General features: G+C 37.3%; 1 protein-coding gene across 3 annotated transcripts in view; it reads left to right on the forward strand.

Annotated features, from left to right (window-relative positions):
* Positions 1–24199, forward strand: part of LOC145987746 (uncharacterized) — a 140126-nt gene that overhangs the window by 40890 nt on the left and 75037 nt on the right. For 2 of the 3 annotated variants that reach the window (XM_083122408.1, XM_083122410.1), the window contains exons 1-8: positions 2100–2213; positions 8084–8182; positions 9997–10172; positions 13151–13407; positions 15745–15892; positions 20645–20843; positions 21475–21749; positions 23734–23950. In XM_083122408.1, the coding sequence (XP_082978534.1) occupies positions 8100–8182; positions 9997–10172; positions 13151–13407; positions 15745–15892; positions 20645–20843; positions 21475–21749; positions 23734–23950 (1355 nt within the window). In that variant the 5' untranslated portion in view covers positions 2100–2213; positions 8084–8099. Of the gene's footprint in view, positions 1–2099; positions 2214–8083; positions 8183–9996; positions 10173–13150; positions 13408–15744; positions 15893–20644; positions 20844–21474; positions 21750–23733; positions 23951–24199 lie in introns of those variants that run through there. The other variant, XM_083122409.1, reaches the window with a different exon arrangement.

A 24199-nucleotide genomic window follows, 5' to 3' on the forward strand; every position in this document is an offset into this window, starting at 1 on the left:
GAATATGTTTTAAGTTCTATTATTATGACGCAAGTGGTGTTCCCAGGGTCTTTTTACGGTCCCCATTTTGTCATCTTTTCCTTCCTTTGACGTTTTTTCTTAGATATACTGGGCCAAAAGGGGGTTATGTCTACCATCCACCCCCCCCCTTCGCCCCGGGCACGCCATTGAATGACACTTTATTACTTAAATATTAATGTACATACTCGTTCTGCTGAAATGATTCTGATTCCTCCGCGTAATTTTTATCTCCAAACTGATATATCTTTCCTTTGTGACGGATAAAATTAAGGAAATAGGTTGGTATCACTTTCTGTTGTTTCAGAGATTTTCAAAGTGATCTTGTGTGGATGCTTGCATTTGCAGTTGTGGAAAGCGCGTGGGATAGTGTGAGTGTTTGTTGCTTCGTGTTTTGTGCTGTGAATTTATCGGAATGAACGCGTATTTAGGAACGGTTGATGTGAAGCGCGGGTGTATTATTGAGCAATTGAAAATTGCTTCGTTTAGCTCGAGAGAGATAAGTGTTAAAATGAAAATCGTGGAAGGGGGTCGACCAACACCAAGAGTTTGAAATTTATTGTGGTGAGTACATCGTCTATGCATGTGTTTCTTTGCTTTGAAATGAATTTTTTATTGTTTGTGTTTAACTTTTTATTTAGTGTTTAAGTTACTCCAATGCGGTTTTTAGGGTGCCCAAAAATACTAAATTACATCATGCAGCGTAAAATAAACAAATGATTCCAATTTTTTTTTATCTAAATCGGTTTGGTCACCGTTTGACCATATTAAATAATAATGAACAAATAAAGGTACTAATAAGTAAGTAAGAAATTCCGTCTCCCTTTAGTCGTATGCGGAAAGTTCGCATATGCAAAACGTTTAATATCATATGAATAACGTTACCTGGATTTTTTTAAAAAAGTAAATGTGACGTTTGCGGATCATATGGTTTATTTTTAGTACAGTCACTTTATTACGATATTTTGACAAATCCAGCGACTGCGTAAATGAGGCTATAAACCTTGAATCTTTCCCCTCGGCATGTCGTTGTACTACATGTTTTGTTGTACTGAAACATTGCTTGCCTCCTTCGTAAGACTACGCTTCGCTACTGTGTTAGATCATATGGTTAGATTACCGGAATTGTTTTTCGTATATCTTTCGCCTGTCATAATAGAAACTTTAATATGAAAATCACAGAGAATCTTCAGTGTTCAGCGTTACAAGCACGAGGAGCAGCACCTTCTAGCAGACCGCGAAACAGACGACAGCTTTCACTACCGAACGAGAACGTCATAACTGCAATGTCCAATCAGAGTCCGTTTCTTTTTCGTGACGTATATCATTAATCTGGTACAACTTCTAAAGTCAATTTCTCGCAAACTATGTGGAATTAACACTAACTATTTTGCACAACGTTAATATAAAATGAATGGATGGCATGCAGTGATACAGTTAAAATCATATTTTAGTTTAGAGTTATGATCGATTAATGATCGATTTGCGTAATTTGGTTGCAAGAAAGTTTTCAGCAGAAAGTAACTGTAAAAGTAACTTACAGTTACTTTGAAGTACATGTAACTGTAACTGAGTTGCTTTTTAAAACGAGTAACTGTAACTGTTACTTTGTTAAGCAAGTAACTGTAACTGTAACTAGTTACCTTTTTAAAAGTATCTTTCCGAACACAGAGTAATATAAACCAATTCAACCAACTTTTGATCCTTAGCACGACGCCAAGGGCCCCGCACTGGGCATGTGAGTGTCCTTTTATCAATTTTATCATATCACTCATCCTCATCTTCGTGATTAGCCGAAAGTGGCAGAAAAGCGAAGTAAAATAAATGAAATCAATCAAACTTTTCATCCTTAATGCAATTTATAGCTATTTAATCTATATGAAGAATGGGGAAATGTAATTGCACCAAACTTTTTTTGTAGCAATGTTATTTCTTTAAAAAAATATCAACAATTTAATAGCGAAAACACATTTTTAATACTTTCGTCATTTTTGTAATGTGCTATATGTTATTCAACTTTTCTTGCGATGCCTGCGCCACCTGTTGGTTGCAATTGAAATACACTCACAAAACAATAACAATCTGGTGAATGTAGGATGGCGTCCATGTGCGTCTAGTAAATCGTATTATTTGTGAATATAGGATCCCGTTTAGTTGAAAAAAGCTGGATTGGTGCTAGAAAACATTTCTCTAAGGTAACTGGTGCACTCATATGTCAGAGCAGTAAGTAACGAGTGATGAACTCGACATTAAACGTCTCCGCTTCCAAGACCTTTGTCATTTTTCGTAGGTGATTGAACTTCGATAAAGCCTTTTAACGAGTTAAATGTTTCACCGAGGTTCACGAGCTAAAATCCAATTATAAGTATAATTTACACTTTGTTGCAGGAAGGCTTTGAATCTGGTACGGGGGTGCGTGGCATGTGTATTTAATTGGTAATGTTGGCGTGTGATACGTGACATGTCGTGCAGAGGTAAGGGACAAAAAAGAAAATCGTGTGCAGACAATAGGTAGGCCTATTTGATAGAAATACTGCAAAAAATATCATAGCCTGCACTTCTTTATCGCTGTTAAAACTTCGGAACGAGCAATTTGACGTAGTGTTAGGAAAGGATATTGAATGCGAGCACACTTTACCCACTATTAATGCAAAAGAGACCGGACTGTCATTGTAATTAGAGGGTCTCTTGTCATTGTACAATTTGCAAGCATGTATTAACGCAAAGGTGTGGACGAGATTTTCTTTTTAGCTTTCTGTATCTGCATACAGTATGCTTTTGTTGGAAGAGCAGTTGAAATGCCTCCTGGATATGAAGAATCTCACTTGCACAGGTGGGAGTTCTGTACCAGTTGTATTAGTAATTTGTGCATTCTGCAAATAATTCTTACAAAAAAATCAATAACTTTTGTTAAAAAATTGTAAGTTGTTTATTTCTGAAGGATTACATGTCGTCCCTCTTTCAAGCTGCTTTAACTATCTATGTGTGTTTTCTAAACCTGAAGGTTTGTGCCACATCAACAGAAGCCTACCATCTGTCCATATCTTTCTGGAAAATTCCACAGATTTCTCTATGTAAATAACATAATTGATGAAACTGAAAATTATTACATTCATAATTACATTGAGGCTTAATTGTCTTTGAATGCATTTCATTTGCATACCTTACCAACAAAAATTGGTAAAATTTTAGTATCCACGAAACGTATTTCTTCAATTTTACAGGTGAAAGTACTTACCGAACTGACTTTCCGTACACTTTTAAAAGGTCATGGAAGTGTTTTTTCCCATCGCTAGTAAATCAAGTATTTTTTGAAGATTCATGTCTCTCCAATGCACGAAAGCTGTTGCCTCTATGTCATTCCACTACGTGAAACAAATATTGCGTGCATTCAATGATGTAACCCCCGCTCAGTGTTTCCAACCACACCGTTGTTTTCCAAGAACATGACAATTTTGAAGATGACAATTTTAACTATGTTTGCCTAACCGAACCTAACCTAATCTTGCTGTGCATGGTTCATGGTGCTATCCGTGAATGGTTCGTGGGGTTTTCGAGCCTGGAGAAAAACACAAAATCAGTAACACGAAAGTAGGTATTTTTCGGTGAAGAAGGTTGAAAACACTGCACACCCACTGATCATAGACATCGCTAGTCAAGATTTGCCCGCCATATTGTGTGTAACTCAACCAAAAAACGAACAAACAATAATTACTCGATATGTGGAAAATTGAAATTATTTTCATGAAAATAACGAAATGCCACCTTTAAGAATTATTAGCAATGCAGAATACGTAAGTACCAATGTGAAAATGAATGAATTTGAGATGTTTCGCGGATACTAAAATTTTAATAAAAAATTATTGTCATCTGTAGTCAATATGCTTCACAGACAAATGAAGTCAAACTTTGGTACACATTTTCATTATTGCTTTTCATGCTCTCAGGCTAGGTCTTTATATTCAAGTTCTTTTTTCATTTGTTAACTTCATGGTTCTATCAAATCTATTCATTATGAATGTACTAATCCAATTCCATGTCTTCCCCACCCCAAAATACGAACAAAGAAAATGTAATGTATGAACAAATAAGCTTGTTATCTGTGGCAATTTCACATGGTTTAGCTAATTTTTAACATAATAAAATGGAAGAATACATAATGTGAGAAGATAAGTTATTCATAAGTAAAAAATAATATATATTTAAGCCTAATAATAATAAAATATCTGTTGCATTTACTCACCATAGTTTCTGCCGATGTGCAGAACTCTCAGCTCTCCTGTTTTGTTTCACTATTTCTTCATGACTATTTATACTGTACATAATTATGTACATTTTCCAGAACGTTGTACATGCAGTAACATATCTTCACTTCATCACTATTTACAATAAACTATATATGTATAATTATGTACGCCTCGTAAATCACGATTTCTTCATGATTACTTTGTACCTTTTCCCCTCTTAAGTTGGAAAGCTTACAAATGAACTTTTCTAGCTTTTCTATTTGCAAAGTCACGAATAACAGAATCATAGTCTAATTTTTGACCAATTTCATGTTCAATTGAGATCATGGCACAAATACACAAGTCTCTGAATACATTGTCACACTCAAACACATGCACATTCTCACACACGACATACACTAACTGCACTATCGTTAGACCGTCAAGATCGTAAATAAGGTGCAACCAGCAACGACAAAAAGCAGCTGATATTCGATATTCGTACTTACTATTGTGTCTTGCACGATTCGGCAATACCTATCATCACTATCTTTCGCGATCAATACGTCAAAGAACAACGCAGCTTTATTTCCGACTACTGAATGCGACGTGTCAGTTTAACTCAAACCTCAATAACAGGGGGTGGGGGTGGAGGACTGGCATGCAATGAAACAATAGATAGTGTTATAACTTGGCATCGCACACGCACAGTAGACATTGCTTACCATTTTCACTGCTTTCTTTCGCAGTTACTCTTTTCTTTTCTGTTTTATACTGCATATGCAAATGGATTTAATTTGAATTTTCTCTGCCCCAAGAAGACCAAACTGCCTGAAATAATGCAGCAAATGCACATGTTGCACGTATGGTAGAGCCGGCCCTGCTTGAACCTTACATTTTATGTGTGATTGTCATACACACAACGATGTGAATGCCCCTTTTGGTAATTCTTGCTAATTTATTTCTGATCTATCCCAGTAATGTCCTTAATCTTTGTCTTTTTACTGCTCTTCTTTGTTATTCATCTTTTTTTACATTATGTTCACTCTTCATGTCTTGGCATTGGCTAAATATATAAGTTCACTGCAGTGTTTCACAGTTTGGAAATCCTCTGATTATGTGACATGTCTTGGTGATTATTTGGTAGACATTTAAAGTTCATAATATCTAGCTTCAGAAGGGAGTCGTTAAACCTCTTTGGCATGGTTACAGTTTGTGCATGGTGTTTGCTAGCATTATTCCAATTTTTTACAACACCTGCTTGGAATTGAGAAATAACTATGGTGTCTGTAAAGGGGTAGGACTCACATTAGGTAATTTTGATAATATTTGATATATGTACATATACGTGGCCGCGGTGGCTCAGTCGGTAACGTGTCTGACTACCATGCTCAAGGTCCCGGGTTCGATCCCCGGCCGGTTCAAATCCGGGAACTTTTCTAACGGTGGAAGCGGCCCCGGCACCTACCCAGCGTCGAATAACATGGGTACCTGGGGGAAACCCTGGGGGGTAAAGGCGGTCAGGGGCGTGATGCTGATCACATCACCCCCACTCACGACCGGATCAAGAAAGTGTGGGGCGTTACCCCCACACCCCCTATACGCCTTCATGGCGTGGTGCTTTGCACAGGGGAACACTTTACCTTTTTTTACATATACATATGGTAACCAGAGGATCATTCTCCAGAAAACACAGTCAGTCATCATGAAGCCTCTGATGTATGAGTTGACAAACATAAATAGGAATCGTAAATGTGCACAGTGATTTGTTCTGCATTCAGTGAGCACTTGGGCTCAAATTCAAATCATTATGGGGTAATTCCATGTCAAATCAACCAAGAAAAAAAATATTTTGGAATTTGATGTCATGGATTTGACTAATTTTGACAAAACTGGCCAAAAACTGCTGAAACTTTAAATACAATTTGCAAGAGACTTATTTCAACTACAGGGCTGGGTATGGTGTCATTTTAAATCTTATGAAGAGGGCTTTCATTTTATATACAACATGCTTGGTTTTTTGCGAAAACCAAATTTTGAAAGGTTTTTCAAAATTTTATTTTACAATTTTCAAAAATGGCTGTCCCATACCAGATGTCCTACATTCATATTTTGAATAAGACATGGATGCTTCCTTGCTTCTTTCATCCAAACCATCAGGTAAACATTCATTCTGTCCATGCAATCACTCTTAATGCAGCATAATTTTAATGGGTATAAAAAAAACCCAAAAAAACCTGACAGTTGAGCCTGCGATTTTCACTCATATTTCTATGTATTACATCACCTGTGTGTGCCAAATTATAAGGTTATATATGGCTCCATGCTAGGAGAGGCAAGGCAGTGGCACTGTTGGCGTGAACAGTGGTTCAAATTAAACAGATCCCATTACATTAGCACTGATAGAGACAATTTCAACAAAGGTAAAAACAGCACAAGGGAAAAAAAATATCAGCTGGCTCGATATCTCATTTGGTAGGAAAATAGCATGGTATGTTAATGACCTGTGTTCAAGTGCTGGTTGAGCCTGCATTTTCACATCAGTCCCTGAAGCTAAGAGTGACATTGCCTCTCAAAAGCTCAGAAGCATGTCCAGAACTGACCTGGTTAATATCCCAAAAGAATCTCTTAATTATTTACTGCCAGCAAGGCTTCAAGAATTATCTGTTTTTTTGTGTAACTAGCAGAGTTGATGATATAACATATAGGCCTCCCTACTGGCGTAGCACAAACATGGCTGACTACCTTGTAATTAGGGGTTTCTTTGTTACATTGTGGTTCTGATCCCACTTTAAACTGTAAGTGTAGTACCGATTTCTTATCTATGCATAAAGTGGACTTAACCCTTTCCAATCCAATTTTACTGCCACCTGCATACTCCTCAGCCCTTATTTATTTTGGCTTGAAAGATGTTGGAGGATTATTTGTAATTTTTCTACAGATTTACAAGAGAAAAACAAAACTCAACTCATCTGATGATTTTATTGTCCATTTTAGGTTAGGTAACGTAAATTTTCTAGTGCATATAGCACCCCGTGCCATGAAGGAGTAGGGGATTTGGAGGTAGGGCCCCACACATTCTCAATCTCTGCCATTTTCTTGGAGGTCATGTGATCTGCACCACACTCCCTCCAGCCACCTTTAAGCTCCCCCATCCCGGAATTGAACCTGGGTCTCTCACATGACAGTCAGGTGACACAAAGACTAGACCACCAAAGCTAGGTTACATTACATAAGATAATTGAAGTATTTTTGTTTATAATATTTTTTTTTTAGTGAGATACTTCTTGAAGCAATCTCCAGGATGAAGGTCAAGTTTCCCGTTGTGTGTCTCACAGTAGAAACTGGTTCTTCTCCTGCCACCTTTCTCATTTCTTCTGCTGCAAACCATGCAGTCCTTTGTTGACTTTTTTCATTTTGCTTTATAAAATGCGTCTTTCATTTAACCTTACAGCCTGCCCTATCTGTTGGTTAAGGTCTATACTACACGAGATAGTGCATCAGACAAGCTAACAGTATAGCAGGCTTCCCAAGCCCCCCCCCCCCCCCCCCCCGAAAGAAAAGAGTCTTGATATCTTCCTACATAGGAGCGGAACAGGACAATCATGATGTCGAACACAGACTGGTCCAGAACTTAGTAAAAATACCTGGAAAAATCAGCACGTAGGTTTATTTTGCAAGATGAGTGTATCTTCTGTATTGTCTTGGTTCCAAAGATTCTGCTTTGTACTAGCCGGAAGAAGGCTTTTTTTTTTGTTATTAAACACTAGAGTTTTTTTAATTTTTCTTTTTACTTTAAATAATAGTAACCACAATAATTACTTGTTTTATTTTTGTAGTAACCAGAAGACAATTATGGTTGTGAGTCAAAACAATGGAAAACGTAGGAGAAAAGATGGGGAAATTATTGATGAGAGTATCCCAGATAGTCCAAAACGGTGAGTATTACTTCCTTACCTTGCCACTGCATGCTATATTAAAATAACATTTCTGTTACTTTTCCTGTAATTGTAAATACAATTATTGTTTAGTTTATACTGCAGTTTTATTTATGAAGAAAAGTCATGTGCTTCAAGGTTTGTTGGGGATGAACATATCCAAACTGTAGGTCCAGTCCCAATTCTCCTCTGTGTAAAAAGACTAGTGTTACTTAATTATAATTCAGAAACAATGTTTTCAAAGCAGTCATGAGCTGCATTTTTTATTTTAGTTGACAAAAATTGCTTATGCTTATCTTCTATTTTTAATATATTTTATATTTTAGTCTTGTTTGAAACATAAATATTATCGGCCTCTCCAAGAGCGTAGTGCTTGTAATTAAGGGATCCTGAGTTTGATACCAGTGGAGGCATATAGTTGTTTGGATCCCACTGTAAACTGTAGGCCCAGTCCCGGTTAGCCTTTCTGTGCATAAAGTGGACTTAACGGAAACACTCAAACTAGAACTCGTAAAATTTATTAGATATAACTTGACATGTGACTCGTTTTTATTTAGCCTGTGTGGAAAGAAAAGTGGCACATATTCATCATAAGATATATGAAACCAGATATCTAAATTTTGATGCAACTCTGTAAACTGCAGATTTTAATTTAATTTAATTTAGTGATCTAATAGCAGAAGCTGTCTAGCCAGTGGTGGGGATTAGGGGGCAATTGCACTCCCACTTTTCGCCACTTTTACCATCGCACTATATTATGACAAACATTATATACAAACGGAAATATACTGTCTTCCCCCCCCCCCCCCCCCAGTTTTGGAACCCAATCGCCGCCACTGTGTGTAGTAAATAATAATATAACTCACACCATGTATAAAACTAAATAAATGAATAAATATAGAAATGACGGAAGCTCCACATCCCCAGTTTCCAAATCTTGGCACTGCCTATGTTTACAGCTGTAGATCTGGCACTGATTAACATCTGGCATTCATGCTTAACAGTGTTGCTTGTTTGAATAACAAGGTATCATAGAATTCCAGGTAAGGCATGGCATTGTGAAGAACAACCGAAAGAAGTATAACAGTAATATAAACTAACTGAAAACAAATTCTTTCATATAATCTTTTAATCAGTATTTTATGTGTTTTTTGTATCTTTTTGAACTAGGAAACTATAAAAATGTGGATTATTGAGAGAGTATACTAATGTACAGAAAGGAAGTACTCACTTATTCACCTTTTCTGGTGTCTAATTAAAGTGGCCATCCTCTTTGGAACTTGTCTTTCATTCCCTGAAGCATGATATGGGCCTCCTTATTGTGTAGTGGTAGCATCATTGCCTTGTAACTAAGGGTCCCATGTTTGATACCAGGTGAAGGTACATAGTGGTTCGGATCACACTTGAAACTGTAGGTCCAGTCCTGATTAGCCTATATGTGCATAAAGTGGATTTAAAAGAAACAACACTCAAATTCAAACCCTGAAGCATGAATACTGAATCTTTGCATGTGAAGGAACTACGTACTGTAGTTGGCATGTTCATGATAGGATGTTAATGGAACACAAAAAAAGTAAATTTCTTTTATAAATGAGTATATTAATTTACTAACGCATCTTTGATTCTCGAAAACATAAAAGTGTTGATTATGTTTTACCAGGTAAAATGTCAGTATTATTTTCATTGTATGGTTGCATTGTTATGTCCCATTTCAAGACCAATTAGGCTAGTTGTAAGATTAATGTGAAGTATAATGTATCACAAGAAGTTTTTTTTTCTTGTCCATTACTTACATTTCGTCTTCTTCATGTTAGCACTAAGGTACATGCTCAAAGAAAATTCGCACAGGGATCCAACTTGAGCAGTCCTGCCCTGACACCAGTAAAGGATAAAGACAAGGTGAAGACGAATGGTGCTATAATTTCACCAGAACTCCTACCTTCGAAGAGGCCCAAAACAGAAGATTTTCTTACCTTCCTTTGCCTAAGAGGTGAGTTTGTTCATAGTCAATAAGATTGCTATTAGAGTACTGCATGCGACCACTTTCACTCGATCATACTTGTTCTAGTCCCCCATCCTTGAAGGTGATATGCTTGAATGTATAGACTCAGATATCATTTCAATGTGACATTAATCATAGAAATATATGTGTAAAATTCTACCCTGGTAGTTTCACCCCATAATCATGTTATTCATTTTCATGTCACTGTGTATTGGTATGATAGACTAAACTACATTTTAACATGGAGATGATGACACTGTTTACTTAAGTTTGTTTCATTGCATCTTTCACTTCACTATCCATATTTGAGGGTTCACTACCACAGACAAATTATGGATATATATGAACTACTCGGCTTCGAGCATATACTTATTGTTTTACTTGTTTGAGTGTTATTCACTCGAGTGAAAAATCTGTCAATTCCGTATGCTATGTAGCATCAGTCATGAAAACTATTAGACGCTTCTGCAAAAAGCTCTTAATGCAGCACTCTTGTCATTCAGGTTGTTTTTTCTTTAGATTATTGTTGTAGTTGTTATTGTTATGTAAAAACACAGCCTGAATGATTTCCTTGTAAATTGAAGATCACCAAAATCATTGAATTTCGGCAGTACCGGAAAGTTTGCATGAACCACTGTTAAGGATTGATGCTTGATAATTTTAACAATTAAAAGTTGTTCAAAGTGTGGATTAATATTAGTGGGTGATTATTTCACTCCAATTGTAAGCATCAGTCTACCAGAGTTTTGCTTCAAAATATTCAATAATCACATCAGAATATTAAAATTTATGTTATATAATCACAAAGAACAACATTTCATACAATATTCCTTCAAAATAAATGGAATTTAAATTTTGCATAATTTCCAGGATACTTAGTCTTTGTGAACCTGTCATTCAGAATTTTTGCAAATCCTGTGTAATGGACAAAATGCCGGATAAGTCTTAACATAGTTGTTCTTCTTTTGTCATACTTCCATACCAGCAGATTAATTTTTCAGTGAAAGTAGACTCATGGTAAAAATAAAGTGTAACGTCATAAACAGGGCTCGAAAAATCCCGGTTGCCAGGTCGCCATGGCGACTAAAAATTTCAGCCTGGCAACTGTGATCTTTTTGCTGTAATATGTACGAAATTTTGATGTTTCTAAGTTTAAATTGCAGTACATCGTAAGTTAGCAAATTTTTTTTTATTATCAATGTTGTGAACATTCCATAGAGTTCGTAACAATGTCTTACCCTTTGTCCCCCAACACCCCATTTCCTGCGTTCTGAAATAATTTAACGATGTATTGAATACCGTGATGCTCAGCATCTTATACAGAATGTTTCAAAAGTCGCACAACCCAAACTTTGGAAATGTATATCATGAAAACCGTAAGAGATATATCCATCGGGTTTTCTGCATTATAAAGCCTCGCCCATTGAGATATATTTCAACGCTTAAAATTATCAGTGCACTCCGTACAGAAAATTATATAAATTAATAACTGACGGAAAGAAACATTCATTTTTTTTTCAGAAATGAACATCTGAGTAAGAAAAATATGGAATAAATTATCGAAGGGTCATAATTAGACATTTGATGACTGATGCCATGTCAGTCTGTCATTTGCGACCAATATTGGTCATGTGAATTTGATGAATTTTTGACTGGCGATTTTATGGGTAAGTGAAAAGTGCCATTTTTGGGACATATCTCCGTATATGGCAACACTAGCAGGTCGAAATATTGCCAACAGTCGCATGCAACTTGTGTCTAAGTATTGGCTATACATTTACGTGGAAAATCGTAAATCAAGATTTTGTGCCGAAATTGAACTCTTGAGAGAATCCTAGACTGCCCCTGGTAACATTGAATTATCTTCGCTACTGTGCCCGTTTTTTAAATTGATTCAGCATGGCGTATTCATTGGAGCAGTTCGTGTGCATTGCTGAAGGGTATTTTACTACTCATTCTTACACTCATGTGCAAGAGGTTTTCCAATAAAAATCCCCTGCTTCTGCTGTACTTCACAAAGCAACTGTTTTAAAACCAGTCAAACACCAACATATGATCCCACAAATTGTTAAGAGTTGGTATTTATTGTTGAAAATCAGTTCTCAGATGTTTTCAGCAAATTAACAATTTTTTTAAAAAATAATGTAATTCCTTTTATTTAGATAAATGCTAACATAAATTTATGAACCCAGTGATAGCCTACAGGATTAGTTTAGTGCAGAAAACCTGGTGTAAATATCTCTTACGATTTTCATGATACACATTTTCAAAGTTCGGATTGCGCGACTTTTGAAACATACTGTAGTATGCACAATTGATAATAGGTGGTTTCCTGGCGCCTGATTTTCAGAGCTGGTGTCTAGCTTTGAAGAAATTTTTTCGAGCACTGGTCATAAATTACTTTATGCTTGATGCTGGAAACCTTCCTCGCAAGGAAAGCTTTTAGGTAGGACCACATACTTATAATGAATAAAGGATCAAGATTTCAGTCCAGAAGTAGATACATTTTGGGATCAAAAGCAGTATATAAAATGGCATTTTGGTGTTAAAATGATGAATATAATCCAAGATTTGCACAATATAATAATTTTCTTTGTAATAGCACATTTATGAAGTAGTCATAGCAAGGAGAGTATGCTGCTTATAGGAATACATTTTTGCTTCTCAAATTTTTACATCAGAATAACTAACTTTCTGTGATTTTGCACAACTTGCAGGATAATTCAGACTGCAGAAAGTGTTGTGTTTGTAAATTAACAAAATTTCCTATTTAAGAGTATATTTCTCCTTTTGTAGTACATTTCACATCATTTTATGACAAATGTGGTAGGAAAACTTACTTCACACTTTTCAAAAACATGAAAAATGAACATTACAGCGTATTATTTCACATTTCGTATTTCTATCGAACACAAATTATAGATCCCTCTATTTATAAGTTCCACTATATGTATTCTCATTTGCAGGAACTCCCATCCTACCGCCAAGGTTTAACTTCTTCAACATAGCAACACTGCCAGAAAACCAGGACGAGGATCAAGTCATCCCTGTGACAGAGTCCACCAAGGATGGAGCCAAGAGTAAGCCTCTGCCTGCTGCTTCCTGCGGAAAGGCTTCCAACGGTGCCACGGTGCCATCCAGACACAGCAACAAACTGCCAGCCAAGGGTACAGAGAGGAGGACAACTGAAGTTAATGGGGAGTCAGGAAATAAAAACGATAAGGTTTGTAAGGGTTCTAGTCCGTTGTGTTTGCCTTTAGGGATGGGGCAAATTATTGGTAAAAATTACCATACGTTTTACTGAGTCATTATATCTGTAAATAGCCTGTAATTTAGTTAAAAAAATTGGCCTTTTTATTATTATTTTATGACTATCCAATTTAGTTTTCAAAGGTGAAACGCAATTCAGTCACCTGTTCCAAATTTAGGAGATTAGTGAATCATTTTTTACCTCAGTTTTACCATATTCGTCGAATTAAGATGCCATCCAATGTAAGGCATACCTTAAAATTTCCTTCAGATTTGGAGAAGAAAATACTTCCAATTTAAGGCTTTCAGATGTACATGTTGGTAATACTGTTACTTTATTAGAACAATACCGTATGGTATTACATTTATTGTTAACAATACTACCATAAGAAAATTTCGTTAAGGGTGTTTTTATCAATATCGATATTTCGGCTAAGCATCGAGGAAAACTTGATTATTGATTATTGATTATTGAAATTGGCAAATACTACATTCTATGTCACACTATTGCCATGGTAAATTGTGCATATGCATTGAAAACCCGAAAGAAATGTGTGCCTTAGGTTCGAAAAGAGATATGGTATCTTGGATCTGTACTTTTTAAATCTGGATTTTATAACAATAAATAATTAAGTGTCCTTTTTCACTTTGCCATCTTTTTTATACTATTCTGTATAGGGCTGAGCCGATACTACTTTGAACAGATACCGATACTCTTACTGATACCCACCAATACCGATACTTGAAACTTGCAATAATTAAAATTTGTTCAAAATAATTGATCAATATTGCTGTGTAAATATTCTTCTCCTATTATATGCATCAATTTACCTACAAATTTGCTTTATAATATTCAAGACTTGCATCAGAATATTAAAATAGGTATGATGTAACCACAAAACATAGTTTTTCGTGCAAAATTTGAATTTTGCATAATTTCCAGGATAATTAGACTCTGCGAAAGTGTTGCATGCCATTTTTGCGGACCCCGTGAAATACCAAAATGCCGGAAAAGTATCGGCTGGTATCGGTAGATGAATTCCAGCCGATACTTTCCGATACCGGTGTATTGGTATCGACTCAGCCCTAATTCTGTACATTACATGAATTTTAACTTTAAAGTTCGTCAATCCATCCTAATGTGCCTAGTCTCAACACACTTTCTAAAATGTTGTCACATGTTTCCTTGATTTTAAAGAAAATTCCTTATGCCATGTGCCAGAATATTCATTGTAAATCTGACTTACATCGTAACCAGAAAATTAAAAGGCACGGCATGAAACAAATTCAAAACTTTGTTCCAAGCTTTCAGTATTTTCTCACAGTCATCATCAGGAAGTAAGTTGAATTTTAACATGTTTTATTGAATTATATTCAAAATGTGAAGATCCAAGGCAGCTGTAGCAGTTGTTATCCTTCCAGTTTATTTTTTTAATTATTATTTTTTCCAACATACATGCTATACTGCAAATTTTATCACATGCTATATTACAACAATGTAACATTGACAACATCCATTATATAATGGATTCTTTTTGTTTAAAGAATTGCTAACCATTGTTATAACTGTATCTTTAGTCAAAATGAAAATAAATGTCTGATGAAGGGAGCGTGTGTTCTCCTGAAACGTCCCAATGAAAAACTGTTTTCTTATGCTTGTAATAACCGTAAACTATAGGAAAATGATTCCAACGTACACCTCAGATTTCAAAATTCTCTATGGGGTAGGGGTCTGGTGATCATGGTGCCCACCTCTCGATATAGAGCATCAGAGTAACCTGCAATCCAGCCATTTGCATACTGACATTGATTCCAGACTTATGACTACCCTGTAGTTCCACCCTGGCTTTCCTTGAGCATGAATTGGACTTCAAGGGACCCGAACTTTTTGTTACAACTAGGACTCAATCAGTATTGATTGGTTGCAGTACTTTATAGGTGATCTGCATGAAATTTCTGCAATAACCTCTCACCATGGGTATCACAGAAGTCCACACAGTGCTCAGTAAATCAATGAGAACTGGACATTTTGTTTAAAGGTCTGATCCAAACTGATTGGTGAACTGTATCCACTACAAATTAAACCTTTTAGCCGTTGATTACAAGGTGATAGCATTAGCACTTTCTATCAGGGAACACTGACCATAAAACAGGAACTTTCAACCCTCTGAAGCAGACTCAACCGAAGAGCTAAACAGAGAAGATGAATAATTGTATGCACTTATTTTATCAATCATGTATATTGTTCGTAATTTTAACATCTAGATCATACATCTCATCTTAATTTCATGTGTATTCTTCACCCTGACAGATGTCCAGTTCAACAAAAAGAAACCAGATGGGGAGGCAACAGGAGACAAGAAAGAAGAGAAATGCAGTCCAAGCTTTGAAGAAGAAATACCAAGAACAGAGACTAGCCAGGCAGAGGGGAAATGTGCTTAGTCAGCTAGCACAGAGAGGTGAGCTTACTCATAAATGTGTTAAGATTCAAAATGCCACATTGTTTTTTGCTCATTTATCTAATGCTCTTTCTAGCATATGCTTACGGACTTAAAAATCCTGGAAATCATGTATTTTGGTTTGTAAGTATTTTTGTCCACAAAAATGACGTGGAAATTATACAGAATGCATAATACTTACTTTTGCCACAATATTTAATTTGTTAAACTATCAAGAAAGTAAGTGTGAGATATTTATATTATTAATCATAATTGTAATACAGTGAAATTGCAGTTACAGTGGAACCCCAATTTTACGTTTTTCTGGAGCCTGAAAATAAAAAAAACAAAATGCAGGAAACGTAAAAAAAGGAAAGCATAAGGGAGGGGTGAAACTGAAGTGTCAGTAAGAAATGACTTCACAATCAACTTTTAGAGGGTATATTGTGTCAAAAATAACTCAACTATGGTTATGAATTTATAAGGGGAAAAAAGCAAGACCTGCTCTGAAAATCAGTGGCGGATTAACGTGACCCACTTTCAAGGGTAGAGACTGAAGGTGACTGCTTCTATCTGCCATCTATTAGGTTCAATTTATGCTTCTGATTGTGGGGGATCTTCATTTACTGGTAAACTGGTAATTGGTTGCTAGTTTTAGAGGTATCGGGTAATTGAAGGGGGGTGATTGATCATTTATAGTTGAACGTCAAGTATCTTTATGTACTGTAATCAAAGTGTCGTGGATTCAGTTCACAGTGAAGACATGTATAATATTTCAGATCTCATTTTAAGCTGCAAATGTGTCCCGTCCCGATCAGCCCAACAGCATAAAGTGAACTGAAAACAAGCTTTGTCACAATTGGGAGGTTTTTATCAATGATTTGTCCAGGATTTTGACAATACGATTCGATATTTTTTCCGTATCCTGATATCGGCAATATATCGTCTCCACGATGTATATCATCAAATATCGTGACAATATATTGCTGACATTATATATATATCACTAAAATATCTTGACTATATATTGCTGACGAGATATATCGCTAAACTATCATGATGATATATCGCCAAATATCTTGATATATTGCCGACATGATATATATTGCCAAAATATCGTGATATTATATCGCTAAAATATCGTGACGATACATCGTGTAGTTGATATCGCCTGCACAATATTTTTTCAATATCACGATATATCATCTTAACGATATATCGCCCAACACTAGCCTTTACCCTCCAGAGTTGCCCAAAAGTACCCTTTTATTTGAGGCTAGGTGAACTGCAGAGCTGCTTTATGAGAGCTTAGATCACCCACCCATGGAATCAAACCCGGGTTTCCAGTATGCCAGTCAGATTCCCTACGGACTAGGCGACCATAGCTCCCCAGCAAATGAGAAAAAGTAAATAAATATATGCTGTTTTGGCCCAAATAAGCATTTTAATGGTATTCAGATGTGCACTAAATTTTACTGCTCCCAGAGAATATTGCCACACCCCTTGTTTATCCACTCACTTTTCCAGACTCCATCACTGTACAACATGCGAGTCACATAATCTGCATGAAAGAAACTGTTCTCTGCCCCACGCAAAATAATACGTATCCGAACTTTGCCCCCCTCCCCTACATCCCCCAAAGAATTGATTTGACAAGAATAAATTTCCGTCAGTGGGTAAAAAATCGCTCATCTGCCCATAGAAAAAATATTCACTTTAGTTTATTCATTGTCAGCTTCATTCTCATAACCAAAAGACATAGCATTCGTGAAAAAAATTCAGATTAAAAATAATTTACAGTGGAATATAGACTAGATCCAATCATATTTCCTTAGGAATCTAAATGACTTCCCATTAAAGAAGAAGTGCAGTTCTTATTGAGTATCGGATAGCGGATTTTGGCAAACCCTTGTTATTTATTTTCCATTCCAACGCTGCAGACAGGAAGAAAGGAAAAGTTTTCACAAACAAACTCCCTCCGCGCTTTTCTTTTTCGTTTCCGTCAACTAGGAAGGATTCCGTAAATCTGTGGGGGAAAAGAAGCGAATGGTGATTGGAGTCCTGTTGTTAATTTTCCACTTGGGAGGGGGAGGGCGAACTTTCGTTTTGTCCAGATTCTAAGGAAAGCACCATTTAGCAAGAATCGGTTTGGCAACAGTGTGCTTGTTGTCTGATCCTGAGGTAGAAGAATCAGGCCATTGTATCTTTACGGGGAATGTAAGAAGTGCCATTTTCCCTTCCTGTCAGTCAAGGAAGGTGGGACAAATGCAAGTTGTGCCCCGCCTCCCCCCCCACTGAACCATGCCTCTTCGCTCCCTCCTCTCGCATGAAAGCCTAACATCTGGAAGTTCAAGGTCGCGTGGTAAATGAACCAGCTGCGAAAGCAAGGAAAAGGAGGGAGAAGTCGCGTGATCAACAGAACAGGTTTGTGCCAAATTTTAAGACATCGTCACGGCTCGGAAAACTTATAACGCGGGAAACGGGAGTTAGAGCAAACGTAAGATCGGGGTGAACGTCCTATAACTTAACAAGGCCTTTTGCCGGGACCTGATTGGATGAACATATTAAGCGGGAAAACGTATAATGTGCTAACGTAAAATCGGCGTTTCACTGTATGCGTTTCGCAATAGTACATTTTTTTCTGGTGGTCCCTGCCAATTTTTTTAAGGCTGCATGTTATGATATTTCAGTTGTATGATTTTCAGATATACGATTTTTCCAGTTATACGTTCAACGATTTTAGGTTCGAACAAGTAAAAGACTTCAGTTATATATTTTTAACTATGCTTGCTGGAAAGAATGCTGCTCTTTTAGTTCAAGATTTCTGTGATGATAACATGTGCCGCCCATTCCCAAACAGGTTTTTTTGTCACTTGCATGGGAGGGCCGGTTATATAACTGAAACGTCACCGTATTTTGTTCTTTTCACCTGTGTCATGTAATTATAATTTATCCTCATTGTTATGATTAATTCAAACAGCTTGGAAAGTGTATTATCCATCTTTAAGCATGAGCACAAAATATACACTGCACATGTACAAATTGTCAATTCAACATTTCGTTGGCTTCCTCCCAGCATTTTCAGGTTAAAATTAAATTTAAAAACTAAGTGAGGAAAGCAGGTGCATCAGGAATATACTGACAGCCAATGAAAGTGCCCTGGTCACAGAAAGATCAAGCAAATATGTTCTGTTCAGTGCATTGTGTTAGAAGCTATAATGTGAGAAGCACATGCAATTGATCAAATTTTGTGGCTAAATTTATGGCATATCCTCCTTTGCTACCCTTAATGCTCACCTGGATCTTTGACAGACGCCAAGCCAGCTGTTTTCCCCTCTTCAAAAAGTAAAACACAATGATATTCCAAAATCTGAAAAATTACATATTTGGTCTAGTAATTAATTCGTGCTGTTGTTACGCACACATTGAAGCTGTAGTTCAAACACAAAATACATAAATACCTTAAAAAAATATTGTCCATTGCCAGCCACCACTTTCGCCCATCTGTCAGGCAAGTTACGGATTCCGTGGCGAAAGAAGTCCTCATCCTTTGAAGCGATCCAGTCAGAGACCCATTTTTCGATATCTTCTGAAGAAGTGAACAGCTGTCCAATCAAATTGTTATTCATGCAATCGAACAAGTAGTAGTCCGAAGGAGCAACGTCTGGTGAATACGGCGGGTGGGGTAAAACTTCCCATCCGACATTTTCTAAATAGGTTTTGACTGGTTTTGCGACATGTGGGCGAGCGTTATCATGTTGAAAAATAAGTTTATCATGTCTGTTCTCCCATTCTGGTCGTTTCCTGGCCAGAGCTTGCTTCAAACGCATTAATTGTCGTCGATAACGTTCTCCATTAATAGTTTCACCCAGTTGCAGCAGCTCATAGTACACCACACCTTTCATATCCCACCATATGCACAGCATAACCTTTGCACAGTGAATATCTCTTTTCGGTTGTGATGGACCTGGTTCACCTGGCTTCACCCAGGCCTTTTTTCGTTTCGGGTTCTCGTAATGGATCCACTTCTCATCGCCAGTAACAATGCGATGCAAAAACCTCTTTCTTTTCTGTCTTTGAAGCAGCAATTCGCAAATGGTTTTTCGTCTTTCAACGTCTCTGTCTTTCAATTCATGTGGAACCCAATGTGACATCTTTTGAATCATTCCCATGGCTTTGAGGCGTTTGGAAACTGTTGTTTGATCAATGCCTAATGCTTCCTAAGTTCTTCCTGCGTTTGACACGACTCCTGATCGAATAATGCTCTCAATTCTTGGTCTTCAAATTTTTTTGGCTGTCCAGGTCGCTCTTGGTCTTCCAGGCCGAAATCACCACTTCTAAACAGTGCAAACCACTTCTGACACTTTTGCTCAGCTAGCGCATGGTCCCCATACACTTCCACCAAAATACGATGACTTTCGGTAGCACTTTTCTGCATGTTAAAGTAATGAAGCAGAACACCCCGCAAAAACACTTTATCTGGCACGAACTGCGCCATGTTCAGTTAACTACAAAATGCTGTTGTTGATGCGTCAATCGCTCGTTACGCCATCTCTTGTCCAAGCGCACGAATTAATTCCTAGACCAAATATATTTAGAATATCTTTTATAGCATTCACGTGCATCTTCATATGGTTTGCCCTCACTGTTCTCTAGATATTCGCAATAGTTTCATGGCTACATAAGTCTATTATGCTATTGATAATGTCTAGACGACAGCTAAAGCAAGCCACATGAAAATTCTCTCTTATAACATTTATATGATGTTTTCAGTGAAGGACAAAAACATGATAAGAACAAGGTCTGCGTCTCTCCTAGAAGAATCAAAGAAGCCTGAGGATCTTGAGCCTGTGAAGGAGGCTGATCCCAAACCTAAACAACCGCAATTCAAGAAGCCACCAGTCAAGAAAATAGTTGTCAAGAAGAATCTTAAGCCCAATGTAAAAACTGTATTAGGGAGCAAATTAACAAGGTTAGTGTTCTTGTGTATTATTCACAAATATTATGAAGATGGTATCTTTATTTTGTGGTGTTATAAATGCACATATGTGAATTACTAACTTTTACCACAAAGCTTAGTTGTATTGGTTCTATCAATTTTGGTGGCCTCTGCCACCATCCACATGGGCCTCTTCCATCAAAATTAATAGAACCATTACAAATAAATCTCGTGGAAAAAGTTAATAATTCACTTACATGTATTTACTATACTACCACGTCTTTTATTCCCCAAACTTGAATTTTGTTGGTATATTTCCCAGACAACTGTTTCTTGCAAGTCAAAATAATTGACATTAGTACAATATCATGCTGTTCCATTGTGTGTTCCACGTATATCGTAAACTTCAGCTCAGCCCAATTCCTGTCTGAATGTTCCAATATAAAAAGTGTCCATTTTCATAGTACTTTTTCTTATCTATTGCATAGTTATGGTGATATTCGAAAGATGAAATCTACAAATCTTACTTTGTGATTTAATATGCATGGAAAACAAGACTGGAATGCAAAGTTCACATCACCATTTTATAATATGTAAGAGCCATTCTGTCCTTTATGCTTTGCAATAACAAATTTGAGTTTAACTCCTACCATCTTATTTGTAGAATGACAACTCGAAGCATCATCCAGACAAGACACCCAAAAGCGACCATAAGGCAGGCAATTCGGAATAGACAAGTAAAGCGCTTCGGCTTGAGAAGTGGTGGCCAGCTTCCTCCAGGTAGTGAAATAGGACTGAAGAGCGAGAGGGAACTTCGACAGACAGAACAGGTTGCCAACAAGGAAGAAAAGGATGTTAAAGATGTGAAGAAAGTTGAAAGAACCAGGATTGTGCAAACAAAAGATAGAAAGCAAGCTTCTCACAACAGGGCCGATAAAGGTATGATATTAATTAGCACTTGTTGTCATTAACCTTTTGGTACCCGACCCTCTTTCGTCAGGTAAGCCCCCGGGTGCCTGGGCCCATTTTGAGCAAAATGCAGAGTTTTATAAAAATGACTAGATTGGAGCCTAATTTCTGTAGACAGACTAATAATATATTGTTATACGTGGAATGAACCATAGATTCAGACTATATACAATTTATGCACATGCGGCGTGTATATATGGAGGGAGGGAAGGTGAGGAACCGGAAAATTCAAGAATTTTTTTTAAAAGAATTGGGGGTTTCGCCCCTCCCCCCTCCCAACCCAACACAAAAGTACAGGGCATTGTCAAAACACACATGGAAATAATCGCTGGAGTGTTAAGAACAAGGAAATAATTGCACTATTATGATATGAACAATACAACACGACTTGTACCCCCAAAACGATATGTCTATACGCCACTGAGCCATTCAGCAAAATGCGCAGTTACCTTGAAACGACTGTAGGTCCGAAGCTAATTGCCCTAGACATACGAATCAAGTACCTTATACGCGGAATAAACCATAAAATCGGACAATATAAAATTTATGCACATTGAGTGTATATATGGATGCGGGGGGAGGGGAGAAACCAGAAAATATCAAAATTTCTGAAGAAAAATGCCCCTTCCCCCCTCCTACCCTGGACAACAAAGTACAGGACATTGTCAAAATACACATGATCGCTTTCTTTTTTCCCGCAGGCATGTTTGGAACAAGAAAAAAATTGCACTATTATCATATGAGCAATAGAACACGACTTGTAGCCCCCTTAAATGACATGTCTGTGGGCCACTGACTGAAGCCTCAGATTGCAGAGTTACCTTGAAAGGCCTGTATATTGGAGGCTCATTGCCCTAGATGGATGAATCAAGTACCGTTATACGCAGAATGAACCATAGATTCGGACTGCATATAATTCATGCACATTGAGTGTATATATGGATGTAGGGGGAGGGGAGGATCCAGAAAATTCCAAAATTTCTGAAGAAAAATGCCCCTTCTCCCCTCCGTCCCTGGACAACAAAGTACAGGACATTGTCAAAATACACATGGAAATGATTGCTGGCATGTCTGCAACAAGAATTGCACTATTATGGTATGAACATTATGTTTGGTTTGAGTTGATGTTTTAAGTCTACTTTGTGCACAGTAAGGCTAATCGGGACTGGACCTACAGTTTAAAGTGGAATCCGAACCACTATGTGCCTCCACTGGGTATCGAACCTGGGATCCCTTGATTACAAGGCAACGACGCTACCACTGTGCCATCGGGGAGGCCCTATATGGTATGAACAATGCAACACGACTTGTACTCCCCAAAAGACATGTCTTCAAAAGAAGCTGCCATTTTCCCCCCTTTTTATGGAAGAACAAGATGTGCAAGAGTCATTATTGTTTAATATATGTGTTAACAATAATATGAAAGAAGAAAATCGCAAATCCAGCCAAAAATAGCGACATTATAACGTAAAAACTACGAGCATAACAAGGTATCTCGATCGAGATACTTGGGCACACGGGGGTTACAGGAAAGTATCTTGATCGAGATACTTGGGCACCAAGAGGTTAAGTGAGTAATATTTGATATTACCTTGCTTGTTATTTTGTATTTTTTTCCTCTTCTTTCTGACTCAGAGGTGAAAGCTTCAAGCCATACTTGTTACTTGGAAACATACGTTCAGAAATAAAGTCAACCTTTTGGATTGCAATGGCATGACAAGCTGCTCATGTTACTTCAATTTCACTTTGATTGGGCTGTTTTCTTAATGGCATTCATTGTGTTCCCTCAGTCTGCTGGTTGTGCATGCATAGTGAATGCTTTTTAACAGTCTGTAGAGGAAGGTGTCTAGTCTGGTGTGTAAAATTGTTGGCAGATTCCTTTAATTTTATGTAGTAACATTTTAGCTCATCTTGCCTTATGGTTAAATTAATAAGATATTGTTTTTGCTTCTAGTGAAAGATAGGATATTTGCAAGTTCGCTGTCAGACTTTTCATCGGATGATGACCAGCCCCTGGTAAAAAGGTTCAAGCCATCCATTCAGAACCTGAGAAGGAAGAAGATAGTAAAGCGAGCGCTCAGAAGTATAGTTCAGCAGAAGAAGAAGGCTGTGTCAAGGATGATGACTCGTTCTCAGCAGCCGGCAGATTTTCAAGAAGTTGCACTGGAGACGTAAGTACATTTTCATCACATGTTTCATGTACAATTCAACCTGTTATTTTCTTGTTCTTTCTCCTATTGCTCTACAGTATAAACCATCCTAGTGTTGGCAAAGAACAGGACCTATATACGAGGTGCATCCAGAAAGTAAGTTCCGAAAGTGCCACAAGAGCAGGGTGCGCTTGCGCAGGAGTGGAGGAGAAACACGTAGCCATAACCTGTCGCAAGCGCAGTTATGTAGAGTCAGTGGTGAGAGAATTG

This window comes from Lepisma saccharinum, chromosome 5 (assembly GCF_977018435.1).
Source record: "Lepisma saccharinum chromosome 5, izLepSacc3.1, whole genome shotgun sequence".
Taxonomy (NCBI): Eukaryota; Metazoa; Arthropoda; class Insecta; order Zygentoma; family Lepismatidae; genus Lepisma; species Lepisma saccharinum.